The sequence below is a fragment of the Urocampus carinirostris genome, chromosome 20 (genome assembly GCF_059441175.1).
Source record: "Urocampus carinirostris isolate Australia breed hairy pipefish chromosome 20, RoL_Ucar_1.0, whole genome shotgun sequence".
In the NCBI taxonomy this organism is placed as follows: Eukaryota; Metazoa; Chordata; class Actinopteri; order Syngnathiformes; family Syngnathidae; genus Urocampus; species Urocampus carinirostris.
Window position 1 is genome coordinate 966,202 of NC_142368.1, and position 13,652 is coordinate 979,853.

A 13,652-nucleotide genomic window follows, 5' to 3' on the forward strand; every position below is an offset into this window, starting at 1 on the left:
CCTTGAAATGGTTCAGTCCATTTGATAATTAGCACTGCATTGTAGTATTTCTGGAGTAGTATTTTTGTGTTGCAGTCCAAAGAGACTTTGATTAAGGGACAAACAAATACACAGGACTTGACTAGTATTTTTTAACGTTTTGTAGTCATAGTATTGTTATAATATTTTTGTAGTATTTCAATGGCAGAATGTTTGTCGTATATCTGTAGTATTACTCAAGTTGTATTTTTATAGTATTTCTACAGTTAGATTTTCTGTGGAATTTTTAGATTTACTGTACTCTTTTCTTTTAGTATGTTTGAAGTAGTTCCATAGAATCTTGTTGTAGTACATCTGTCTTATTTTTGTATTATCTCTGTAGTTGTATTTTGCAGTATTTCTCTTGTAATATTTCCATGGCACAATGTTTGTAGTATTGCTCAAGTTGTATTTTTTTTCTTTTGTTGTAGTATTTCTACAGTAGTATGTTTGTAGTAGTTCCATAGAATCATGTTGTAGTACATCTGTTGTATTTTTGTATTATCGCTGTAGTTTTATTTTGCAGTATTTCTGTTGTAATATTTCCATGGCATAATGTTTGTAGTATATTTGTAATATGACTCAAGTAGTATTTTTGTATTATTTCTACAGTCAGATTTTTAGTTTTACTGTTGTAGTATTTCTACAGTAGTATATTTGTATTATTTCCATAGAATCATATAGTAGTATATCTGGGGTATTTTTGCATTATCTGTAGTTGTATTTTGCAGTATTTCTGTTGTAGTATTTCCATGGCAGAATGTTTGTAGTATATCTGTAGTATGACTCAAGTTTTATTTTTGTAGTATTTCTACAGTCAGACTTTTGAAGTATTTCTGCCGGATTTTTTGTTTTACTGTACTCTTTTCTTGTAGTATTTCTACAGTAGTATATTTGTATTATTTCTACAGTCAGATTTTTGTAGTATTTGTCGTATTTTTAGTTTTACTGTAGTCTTTTGTTGTAGTATTTCTGTTGTGATATTTCCATGTCAGAATGTTTGTAGTATATCTGTAGTATTACTCAAGTTGTATTTTTGTTTTCTTTCTAGAGTCAGATTTTTGTAGTATTTCTGCCGTATTTTGAGTTTTACTGTAGTATTTCTACAGTAGTATGTTTGTAGTAGTTCCATAGAATCATGATGTAGTACATCTGTCGAATTTTAGTATTATCTCTGTAGTTGTATTTTGCAGTATTTTTGTTGTAATATTTCCATGGCAGAATGTTTATAGTATATCTGTAGTATTTCTAGTCAGATTTTTGTAGTATTTGTCGTGTTTTTAGTTCGACTGTACTCTTTGTTTTTGTATTTCTACTGTATTAGGTTTGTAGTATTTCCAAAGAATAACGTTGTAGTACATCTGTCGTATTTTTGTATTATCTCTGTAGTTGTATTTCTATTGTAATATTTCTGTGGAAGTATATTTGCAATATTTTAGTGTGATCGTGTTACTGAAGAAGTATTTCTGTAGAAGTATTTTGATACGAGTATTTTAGCCGTATTTCTTAAGTTTATGTTGTTGTAATGTATCTGTCGTAGTATTTTTTGGATCAAAGCAATACTGTATAGTGTTTCTATAGTATTTTTTTCTCGTCGGAAAGAAAACGGAGTGATACGTGAGACCCTGTTTTTAAGTACTTTTTAGTACTGGGCCAACTCACCACGCTACACAAACTCAATATTGCCCCCTAGCGGCCGGACTGAGCAATTATTTTGCAATTACTTAATAAAAAAATCACAACTTTTGATAGAAATCAACTCGAGACATACTTCTTTTTTTGCATACTCAGATTTATAGCAGGTCGGAATTGATTATCGGAGTCTTTGATGTGCCTGAAGTAATTACTTTGAGTACTTGAGTATTTTTTTTGTAGTTTTTTGTTTCAGATACACAAAGTACGAGTACTATTATACGTATTTATGTAGAGATGGATCGTATTTTGAGCATTTGGGTTCGTCCCACTCCCGACGGGGGGGCGCCGGGCGCCGGGCGCCGGGCACTCCCCCCCCCCCCCCCCCCGAAGCTGCGAGCGTACGGCCATTGTGATTTCCCGGGGTGTACTTACGTGCCAGATGGCGAAGAAAATGAGCGCGACGCAGAGAACCAGCGAGAGCATATAGCAGAAGGCGGCGAAGGTGAACATGGTGAGCCGACCCCCCGCCGGCGAATTGCCCCCCCGGAGGCGGACGCCCATCCAAGAAAAAAGGCGCAAAAACAAAACAAAAAAAACAAAAGAAGAAGAAATTTCGGTCGTCACGCCGACGAGGAAAAGACCAGCGCTAACCGGGAGGACGCTCGCTCCATCTCCGCCGATAAATGATTGGGGGAAGAGAAAAAAGGAGGAGGGGGAGAATAACCCCACGGGTTAGGGTTCGATTCCCGATCCGGGTGGATGTTCATGTGGAGGTTCCCCGGTAGCCCCCCCGCGCTCCCCCCGCAAACGACATTCTGCGAATCAGACGGAGGAGGAGAAGAAGGAGGGAGGAGAGGGAGGGATGGAGAGAGGGAGGGAAAGAGAGAGAGGGAGGGGATGCTCCATGCGGATGCAGAGAAGGGGGCATGGGGAGTAGGGATGTGTTGTTGGCGAACAGAACGGCTCCGTGAGCCGGCTCCCCACCAGCCTTACCCATTTTTTTCACTACTGAAAACGTACGTGATTGGTTCACGTGCGTGGTGTCGTCTCGGTGTAGGGATGTGTTGTTGGCAAACACAACGGCTCTAGGAGCCAGCTCTTTGTATTGATTGACAGGAGTAGGCTCCCTACCAATCAGGAGCCATTCTTCCATTGGTGAATGTAACAGCTCTATGAGCTCATGACGGGGGCCAACTCTCCACCAATCAGGAGCTGGCTCTCTACTAGTGATGTGTCATTAGTGAACACAAAGGCTCTGTGAAGTGAAAAACGGGAGCCGACTCCTCACCGATCGGAAGCCAGTTTCCTTCTAGTGATGTGTCATTGGTGAACGCAACGGCTCTAGGAGCCAGCTCTCTGTAGTAATTGACAGGAGTAGGCTCCCTACCAATCAGGAGTCATTCCTTCATTGGTGAATGTAACAGCTCTATGAGCCGGCTCTATGAAGTGAACAACAGGAGCCGACTCCCAAACAATCAGGAGCTGGTTCCCTACAGTTATGTGTCATTGGTGAACGTAACGTCTCCATGAACCAGCTCTCCAAAGTAAACGACAGGCGCCGACTCTCCAACCAATCAGGGGCTGGTTTCCAACTAGTGATATGTCTTTAGTGAACGTAACGACTCTATGTGCCAGCTCTCCAAAGTGAACAACAGGAGCCGACTCCCAAACAACAAGGAGCTGGTTCCCTTCTAGTGATGTGTCATTGGTGAACGTAACGTCTCCATGAGCCAGCTCTCCGAAGTAAACGACAGGCGCTGACTCTCCAACCAATCAAGGGCTGGTTTCCAACTAGTGATATGTCTTTAGTGAACGTAACGACTCTATGTGCCAGCTCTCCAAAGTGAACAACAGGAGCCGACTCCCAAACAACAAGGAGCTGGTTCCCTTCTAGTGATATGTCTTTAGTGAACGTAACGACTCCATGAGCCAGCTCTTAGAAGTGAACGATAAGAGCTGACTCCCAAACAATAAGGAGCTGGTTTCCCTACTAGTGATGTGTCATTAGTGAACACAAGGGCTCTGTGAAGTGAACGACAGGAGCCGGCTCCCCACCGATCAGGAGCCGGTTTCCTTCGAGTGATGTGTCATTGGTGAACCTAACGACTCTACGAGCCAGCTCTCCGAAGTGAATGACAAGAACCCACTCCCAAACAATCAGGAGCTGGTTCCCTACTAGTGATGTGTCATCAGTGAACACAAAGGCTCTATGAGGCGGCTTTTTGAAGTGAATAACAGGAGCCGACTCCCAAACAATAACGAGCTGGTTTCCCCACTAGTGATGTGTCATTAGTGAACACAAGGGCTCTGTGAAGTGAACGACAGGAGCCGGCTCCCCACCGATCAGGAGCAGGTTCTCTTCTAATGATGCGTCATTGGTGAACATGACAGCTCTATGAGCCAGCTCTCCTAAGTGGTCGACAGGAGCCAACTCCCAAACAATAAGGAGCTGGTTCCCTACTAGTGATGTGTCATTAGTGAACACAAAGGCTCTATGAACCGGCTCTTTGAAGTGAATAACAGGAGCCGACTCTCCACCAATCAGGAGCCAGTTCCCTTCTGGTGCTCTGTCATTGATGAACGTTAGAGGCTCTGTGAGCTGGCTTGTTGAAGTGGGCGACAGGAGCTAGCTCCCACCAATCATGGGGGCGGCTCCCTTTGAGATAGTGACGTGTCATTGGCCAACGTACTTCCCCATGAGCTGGCTTTTAGAAGTAAAGAACGGGAGCTGGTTCCCTTCTAGTGATGTGTTGAACCAAACTGCTCTACGAGCTGGTTCTTTGAAGTGTTGTTGACGGGAGCAAGTCCCCTACCAATCAGGAGACGGCTCCCTTTAAGATGGTGATGTGCCATTGGCAAATGTAACGGCTCTATTAGCCACTCATTGGAGTGAACGACAGGAGCTGGTTCCCTGCTAGTGATGCGTCGTTGGTGATCGCAATGGCTTAATGAATAGGAGGACAGGACCCGGCTCCCGAACAATCAGGAGCCGATTCCCTTCTAGACACTTTTTTCATTATTTACTCTCTATATTGTCTCTTCGTAGTGATGTGTTGTTGGCGAACGTAAAGGCTCTATAATAGATTATTATTATTATCGGTGACGTCGAGATCAAACACCTACGACAACAAAATAACCGTTTGAGAGCCAAAAGAGTCGACTCTTCTGAGGGAGCCGAGGCCGAAAGAGCCGTTTCTCAAAAAAAGAAGCGAGGTAGGCGAAGGCAAACAGGTGGATGGATGGAAGAAAGAGCAAGTGTAAAAGAACTCTCCTCTTTCAATTATTTCTTCTTTTTTGGGCGTTTTGTTGTCACAATTAAAGAAAGCATATGCAAAATGAGTTTCGGCGTCGTCAGCTGGCCGTGTGAAAATTTACAAGGGAGACTACCGCCCTCTAGTGGTTGTTTTAGCATTCAACATGTTCTCCCCCCCATTTGGCATTTTCCATTTCATTCTCTAAAACAGTCGATCTCACTTCAAGCTTGGGGGGAAACGTGGTAGAGAGAAAAAAACCGCTCACAGGGGGGTCGGACTAGTAGATTCCAAATAAAGAAAGAGAGAGTGAGAGAATATAAGAGAGGAAAAGAGCGGGAGAGAAATAATAAAAGAAACAGAGACACGGAGATAGAAAGAGAGACAATGATATAAAGAGAAATCGAAGACAGGGATATAAAGAAAGAAAGAGACTGAACAGAGAGAGTGAAAAAGATGGATAGAGAGAAAATGAGAGAAAAAGAATGAAAGGAAAAAAAGAGAGAGAGATGTAGAAATAAAGAGGCAGTGATATAGAGAAAGAAAGAACAGAGATACAGAGATAGAGAGATAGAGAGGGAGAGAGAGAGAGAGAGAGAGAGAGAGAGAGAACAAGGTACAGAAGAAAGAAAGTGAAAGAAAAAGGGATAAATAAAGAGGACAAAGGAAAGAGTGAAAAGGGGAAAGAAAAAAAGGAGAGAGAAAGAGAGAGACAGAAAGAGAAACAATGATATGGAGAGGAAAAAAAAGAGAAAGAGGGTGTGAGAAAACAGAAAAGGAGATTGAAATAGAAAGAGAAAATGAAAGAGAAAAGAAAAGAGACGGTGATACTACAAAATACTGTATCACAAATACAGAAAAATACAACTACATTAATGGTATAATACAAAAATACTACTACAGTATAAATACAAAAATACTACCACAAAAATACTATCAAAATACAACTTCATTGACGGTATAATACAGAAATAGTACTCCAGAAATACGACACAAATACTACCACAGTAATACTATAAAAATCCAACTTCATTGACTGTATAATACAAAAAAATACTGCTCTAGAAATACTACGAAAATGCTATTACAGAAATGCAAATAAATCACTACGAAAATAACACTATAATAAAGAATTACGCCCACAAATATACTACTTCAGAAATACTATACAAATTGTGCTGTAGAAATTCTACTGAAATACAACTCGTATATGGAGGAATAATACTCCAGAAATACGACGAAAATACTTCTACATAAACGTTACACAATTTGTACGACTATAAAATACTATACTTATCGAATTTTAGCCCTTGTGATGAAGGATGTTCCACATCAATAGAACTTTCGACGCATGCGCGCTTGGCGTTATGACACAGTTGTAAAATACTGACATCTGCTGGATAATTAACGTCACTACATGCAGCCCACTTCACCAATTCGGTAGTCAGGCTAAAATATTGTTCTTCTGTTTAGAGATTAGAAGAGATTTTAAGAAAGGCCAAAAAGGTTTTATTTATTCAAATCCTTTTTTCCTCCAGTCTGTCACTCAAGATTTTCTTTTCAAAATAAATCTTTTAAGCTGCATTTATGCATCATTTGGAAAAAAATAAAATAAAAATACTGCGTTAAAGGGTCAGTCTTGAAATGTGTTTATGCTAATTGAGTGCATTCTGGTTTCATTTCTTAAATAAAAATATAATTTCCTCTCTATTATTGATCATTGTTGGTAAATATACATTTGAATACGGAACAAAAAACACTAAAGACCAAAAATACAATAACAAATATTCACCGTCAAAATATTGTAGCGTTTGACGTACTCGACAGCGCCATTTTCTGCTTTTCCCCCTACACGTGAAGGCATCACAAAAGCATTGGTAAAAGGGGCCAACATAAATATTTTTATATTTTTTTTCACGATACTTAGCCGAAAGGAAGCATTAAATTGGGTAAACATGAAGCAAGTGCATATACTGTAAAATCGTCGACGTATTTTACTTTGGTAGGGACATTTTGCTCTTACGCTGAAGGAAACGAAAGGAAGTGCGCCAGAAAAAAAATACTTCATTTCCGGCCTGCTGTCGGAGAGATTTCTTTTAATTACATCTGTCAAATATAAAAGTTACCGTTCTATTTACACAAATCATAACGTCCCAAAAATATTTAGAAACATTTTTTTCCGACGATTATTTCATAAACAGGAATTATAAATCGCCGAAAGGCTCATTTAGCTTGGAAGATCCAGCATACGGAAAAGCAAAAGTGCCAAAACACATCACATAAAAACGACCACTTGAAATAAAATCCAAAAATATTTTGCTAAGTACACAAAATAGATCTTATGTGGATGTTACCCAATTTTAATAGTTCAACGATGATAAAATTTTATTAAAAATATTTTAAAGAATATATACTACATACAGTGTTTCAATGATTCAAAACAAAAACAAAACAATAGACATTGAAAATTGCATCGATTTAGTTAATTAAACTGTCTTCATTTAATATATTTTATGTTGTTGTTTTTTAAAATATTTTTCTTTCAATTAAAAATATGTATATGTATGTATAAAAACTAAAAGAAAAAAGAAATAAAAAAAAAAGATTGTTTACATCAATTGAATGGTACTTTTATGAATTGAATTTTGACACTCTTGGGCTTCCATACCATCATGGTATACGACAGTGCGCCTTATACTGTAAATAAACGATATATCACAAAATACTATTTTGGGGATGTGCGCTTAATATTCCAGAAAATACATCATATATTCAATTTTCCATTTAAACAAGCTCTTAGAAGAAAAAAAGAGAAATAAATTTAAATTCTAAAAAAAAAAAATTGAAACCTTTTTTTTCTACAAGCAAAGTTTCCAAACTGAAGTAGGGCTGGGCGGATCGATCCAGAAAACGATATCACAGCTACTTATCAAGTACTTGGATCGGAACGATACTCACGTCCTGAGATCGATACTTGAAACCTTCACCAATTCCCTTAAAGCGCCGCTTCCCTAGATAGTGCCACCCTTTGGCAACTCTCTAACATTACGCCTGAGCTGCGACTGACAGGCACACTTGAAGCAACCCCTTCCGACCTGGCCTGCTGCTGCATCCTGCCTGCCAGGCAGAAGAGAGGGCCAATGCTGAACGGCGGAAGCGAACAGGAAGCTTACCACCGAAAAGGACAACGCTGGTTGTAATTTGTTTGGTCAAGTGATCTGCTACTGTAGCAACACCACACGTTTACATAAACCCATGGGGGGGGGGCTCAAAAAGCTGCAACCAAAAATGTAAACAAGTCGCTGTTCCTGAACCAAAACCTGTAAATCTGTTGTCGCTATGACAAGGGTGCCACTTATTTGCATCACCAACTTTGGAAAAATTGTGTAATGGAAGGTATTTTAGTACTCTAGTTGACGACGTTATCCAATATTTCTTTTTTCGTAACATTTTTTGAGGTTGACGCTCTCGACTTTTGTAATCGAAATATGTTTTATTAGTTTGATGCTGTTAAAGTTTGCGATGTAGGTATTTGATTGAAAGATGAAAAAAAATCTTCGTTCCGTAAATCCTTGTGCTGCGAATATCGTCATTTTAAACCAACTCAAGTCGGAGGAGTTCAATTATTCAATGATCATGAGATTTTCAAGCGAAACCAAAAATATATACATCAATTCTAAAAAGTCTATCCAGCAGTTTCTGATGAAACTCAGCAAAGGTGGCGGAAATGTTCAAGCTCTGACTTTCAGTTTTAGTTCAGCGTTCCGGGTGGAACGGAGGCGGGGCCAAATCAATAATTCAAGTGCACCATAGAAATGTCTCCATAATTTAGCTCAAACTAGCAAGATTAGCATTTCAGTCCACGCGCAGGAAAGACTTTTTTTTCACCTGAAATAAAATGGCCGACGGGAAAAAACTTAATGATCACCTGCCATCAAAGCAAACGTTGGGATCATGTTTTTGGTCGGGACTTAAATATATACACATATTTATACGGCGGTACCTCTACTTACGAGAGTAACTTCGTAACCTGAAACAGTTGTAAGTCGAGACGTATTTTGAATGTAAATGCACTAATCTGTTTCAAGGCCCGAAAAAGTAGGCTATGTTTTTTTAAATAAATCGTAAAAGAGCATCAGAACATGAAACAAAGACACGATCAAATGAGATGACGCACAATAAACATAAAGCCAATAATAATAATAATAAAAAATAAAAAAAGAAGAAGATTCCTTTTACATTGCCTTTTACCTTTAACTGGGGACACGAAGAGCAGGCTGGGATTCGTGCATACGCACCAGGTGGGTTGCCAGGTGAAAACTCTGGAAAGGGTGAATGGCAGCACGTAGTGTACAGTATTTTTGACTCTATCCTGAAAAGCCTTTGTAACTAGAGGCAATATTTTCCTATTCAAGAACTTAGTAGGGCAGCACGGCGGCGCAGTGGTTAGCGCTTGTGCGGCACAGTTCATGTCATGGGTTCAAATCCAGCTCCAGACTTCCTGTGCGGAGTTTGTATGTTCTCCCCATGCTTGCGTGGGTTTCCTCCGGGCACTCCCACGTTCCAAAAACATGCATTTCAGGTGAATTGTCCCTAGGTGTGAATGAGCGAATGAGTTGTCTTTCCCTGTGTGCCCTGCGATTGGCTGGCAACCAGTTCAGGGTGTCCCCTGCCCACTGCCCGATGATTGCTGGGATGGGCTCCAGGCCCCCCCCCCCGCGACCCTAATGAGGATAAGCGGTACGGCTAATGAGATGAGAAGAACTTAGTAACCTGAAAGTTTTGTATGTAGTATTGTTTTTAGGTGGTATTTCTTTGTAATTATATTTTTTTGTATTATAATGTTCCTGTAGTGGTATTATTGTCGTATTTCTGTAAAACTATTTTGAAGTATTACCATAGTAGTATCTTTGCATTATTTCTTTAGTATTTTTTTTACTATTACTGTAGTTGTATTTTTGTTCTATTTCTGTTGTAAAATTTCTGTAGTAGTAATTTGTGTCACAGTATTTATGTAAAAGTATTTTTGCAGTATTCACATCGTAGAAATGTTGTAATATATAACAGTAGTGTCACTGTCGTTGTATTATTGTAGTATTTTTACAGCTGTATTGTAGTATATGTGTTGTAAAATTTCTGTAATAGTATTTTGTTAGCATAGTATTCCTATAGTATTATATATTTTTTCTTATCAGAACAAAGTAAAAATAATATGTCAAGTCCCTTTTTAGAGCACTGAATTTGATACTTAGTTTTGTAGTATTTTTGTTGCACACACACAAAAGTACAGTACTATATTTTCTATTGTATATATCTTCATATATATCTTACATATATATATATATATATATATATATATACATATATCTTGGACCTTTTTTTTTTGGCAGGCCGGATGAAGAAGCCTGATGGGCCGCGTGTGGCCCACGGGCCGTAGTTCACCCGCCCCTGGGGCAAGGAAGCAGTCGCGGCTAGCTTTAGCGCTAATGAGCGAAAAACGTCGAGGTGGCAAACAGGAAAACATGGCGGCTACCGTCTGCGTTCCCTCGGCGGGAGGCTGAGCGTTTTTGCGCCTCGTTGTTTCCGGATCGTTACCCGATCCCGGCGGACAGATGGCGTTAGCGTGTGCTAGCGGCACGCTCTTAAAGTGTTCGCCGCGGGGACCATAAGTCCATTGACGAATCAGAAAGCTCCGGAATGGACGAGGACGCTTGGTTTTTCCTTTGTTAGCGTGCAAAAAAATAAAAACAAGATAGTTTTAAATAGAGTTTTGCAAAAAAATAAATCCAAGAAAATGGGCAGAGCCTAAACCAAATTGCACAAATGTTTTAGTAAGTGTTTTTTTTTTTATACGTAACATATTTAAATAAACTTGATTGCGAAGTGCTTCGTGTGGCCCCGCCCCCCAGTGCGAAAATGAAACATTATTTTCATTACATTTAGAAAAACCAAAGCCAGAGGCTAAGGTCATGAACTAGCACCAATTTAAATAGTGAAAAGGGAGAGGAGTGATAGGAGGGTAATCAGAACGAGCGACACCAGGTGTGGGTTGGAAATTAGAGCCAGGAAGTGAATGACCAAATAAGGAAAGGGCAATGAAAAACGAAGCGGGGGGGGGGGGGGGGGGGGGTCCAAATCGAATCACAAAGCGATCACAAGGCGTTTCATTATTCCCCCAAAGCAATTTGTTGCCCCATCCACCAGATGGCGCCCTAAGCAACTAGTGAGCTTGCCTATACTCGGGGAGCACAAAAAAACGACAAATTGAAAAACAATCGTCACGTAAGAAGATGGACGTAGCCTTGTCCCAATGTACGACGTTGCTCTCTAGAACTAGGCCAAGCAAACTGCGGCCCGCGGGCCACATGCGGCCAGTCAGGCATTCACATCAGTCCAGCCAAACCAAAATGGTCAAAGTTGAATGAGAATTCATAAAAGAGTCAATAAAGTGCTACGAATAAAAAGGTTTTTGGTGCCAGTTTTGTCTCTTTTTGTGTGTTAACAGGAAAAATACTACTGTAGAAATACTACAAAAATACTACAAAATTAAATATCAAAGTAAGTGTTTCAAAACAGTACTTACATCTCATGTTGTTTTCAGTCTGAAAAGAAAAAATGCAATAAAAATACTACAGAAAAAAATGGACCACTGGTGTAATATAAAAAGTCTTCTACATAAATAATACAAGAGAAATACTACTAAAAAAGATTTCTAAAGAAATATTGCAAAAATACCACTACACTAATACTATAACATAAAAATAATACCACAAGAAATATTCCAACAAATTCTACAAAAATACTATAATGGAAATAATGTAAAAAAATACTTCTAAAGAAATACTACAAAATACCACGACAATAATACTATATTGAAAAATAATACTACAAGAAATATGACAAAAAAATACGAATAAATACTACTACAGAAGAATTACAGCAAAAATACAACTGCAGTAATTTGACAAAAAATGCTAAAGGAATACTACAAAAATACTACAAAATATTACAACAGACATACTTAAATAATGATTCTATAGAAATACAACAAAAATACCACAAGAGTAATACTGTAAAAAAATTATGCAACAGAAATATTATGACAAAAACAACAAAAATACAACAACTATACACATACAGCAATGCTACAAAAATACTTCTATGGAAAAACTACAAAAATACTGCGGCAGAAATACTACAACAAAAATAAAACTCCAGTAATGCAACAGAAATACTACTAATACGCTACCAAATTGTACTACAGAAATACTACAAGTATACAACATTGGAAATAACACACAAAAAAACTACAGAATAACTCCAAAAATAATACCAAATTATGACTGCAGAAATACTACACAAATACAAAAACTAAAGTAGTTGAGTCATGTTTATTTGTGACGCCCTTTATCACATGGAGTCTCAATCCCCTGATCTGCAACCTACAAGAGGGCAAGGAAAAACTCAAAAACCTCAAGTCAAGTCCATTCATGTTTGTGACACCCGTACTCACAGAGAGTCTTAATCCCCTGATCTGCAACCTAAATGAGGGCAAGGAAAAACTCAAAACCTCAACATGAGGAAAACGAAGTAACCTTGAGAAGGGACCGTAATATTATAAAATTATAAAGTAAACATAGTGTTTAGAACATCCAATGTTAGAAAAACTGCATGTATGGAACAAATTGTCACCAGGATGGGCCCCCTGGCACAGTTTTGGACCCCAGTGCGGTCCCCGACTCCAAATAGTCATCGTCTCTGCTCGAAGGGGCAAAACGAGGACAAACGAAGGACGAAATACGGCTGAGTTTTCCCTCCTGGCGTCTCAGTTTGAGACGGCGGCCATTTTGGTCCTTTTGCGTCCGTCCAGGTGTTGCTGCGTCCTGGTCTTTTGGACTTCGGACAGTTCGTAATCAACAATCAGAGAGGACAAAAGACGGGAAACCCGGTTGGGAGCCAATATTCGGTGAATCCTCCCCGGTCCGTTTTGAATTGCTGTCCTGTCTTTGTCCTTTGATGGCTTGAAATTTGCTTGATGAAATTATGCACTGGCCCTTTAAAAATAAGGGTCCGGTTTGCTCGCTGGCTTAGCAACCCATTTTTATTTGATCATTTTATTTTTATATATATATTTTTTCGATTTTCTCATTTTTTTTCTTTTTTCCTTTCCTTTTTTTGCCATTTTTAATTTAACATTTTTAATCATTTAATCAAAAATATTTTTATTTCAAAATTATATTTAATCTGTATAAATATCTAGTTCCAAAGTATCGTATCGAAGCCAACCTCTTAAAACGAATTAAAAGAAAGAGAACACCAACCTTCCTATTTCTCCTCTCGTGCATCCAAGAAACTCCATATCCGATTTGGCTTCAGACCGCTCCAAGATTTCCTTCTCCGTTTCCAGGTCCCGCCCGAGACGTTTTCTGGTTTCTCCAGGTATGCAAAACGAAATTAACAAGTCAAAAAGACACGCTTTTACTGGCAATTCTGTGCTCATGTTTGCCACGTTGACCGGTCGGTTTGTTTTTCCTGTATAAGCCGCGCCCCCTTCCCCGATGCGCAGTACCACGCGCTACTGGAGACACACAAGCGAACACGCTTTTATATGAACTGAGCGTGATTTAAGGATTTGAGAGTTGTAAATTCGGCTTTGGTGCGAGTATATACAGTAGGGAGAATATCTTCTTTGGGGGAAATTCAATGCACGCATTTTCTGCGTTCAATACAGCGCCACTGTCATTAATT

At 39.1% G+C, this 13,652-nt stretch overlaps 1 protein-coding gene across 3 annotated transcripts in view; it reads right to left on the reverse strand.

Moving 5' to 3' along the window:
* cnih3 (cornichon family AMPA receptor auxiliary protein 3) overlaps positions 1-13,524 on the reverse strand; it is a 64,118-nt gene extending 50,594 nt beyond the window's left edge. Inside the window, exon 1 of one of the 3 annotated variants that reach the window (XM_088324396.1) lies at positions 13,226-13,524. In XM_088324396.1, the coding sequence (XP_088180522.1) occupies positions 13,226-13,249 (24 nt within the window). In that variant the 5' untranslated portion in view covers positions 13,250-13,524. Of the gene's footprint in view, positions 1-2,085; positions 2,562-13,225 lie in introns of those variants that run through there. The other 2 variants (XM_088324395.1, XM_088324394.1) reach the window with 2 other exon arrangements.
* Positions 13,525-13,652: the final 128 nt, after the last annotated feature.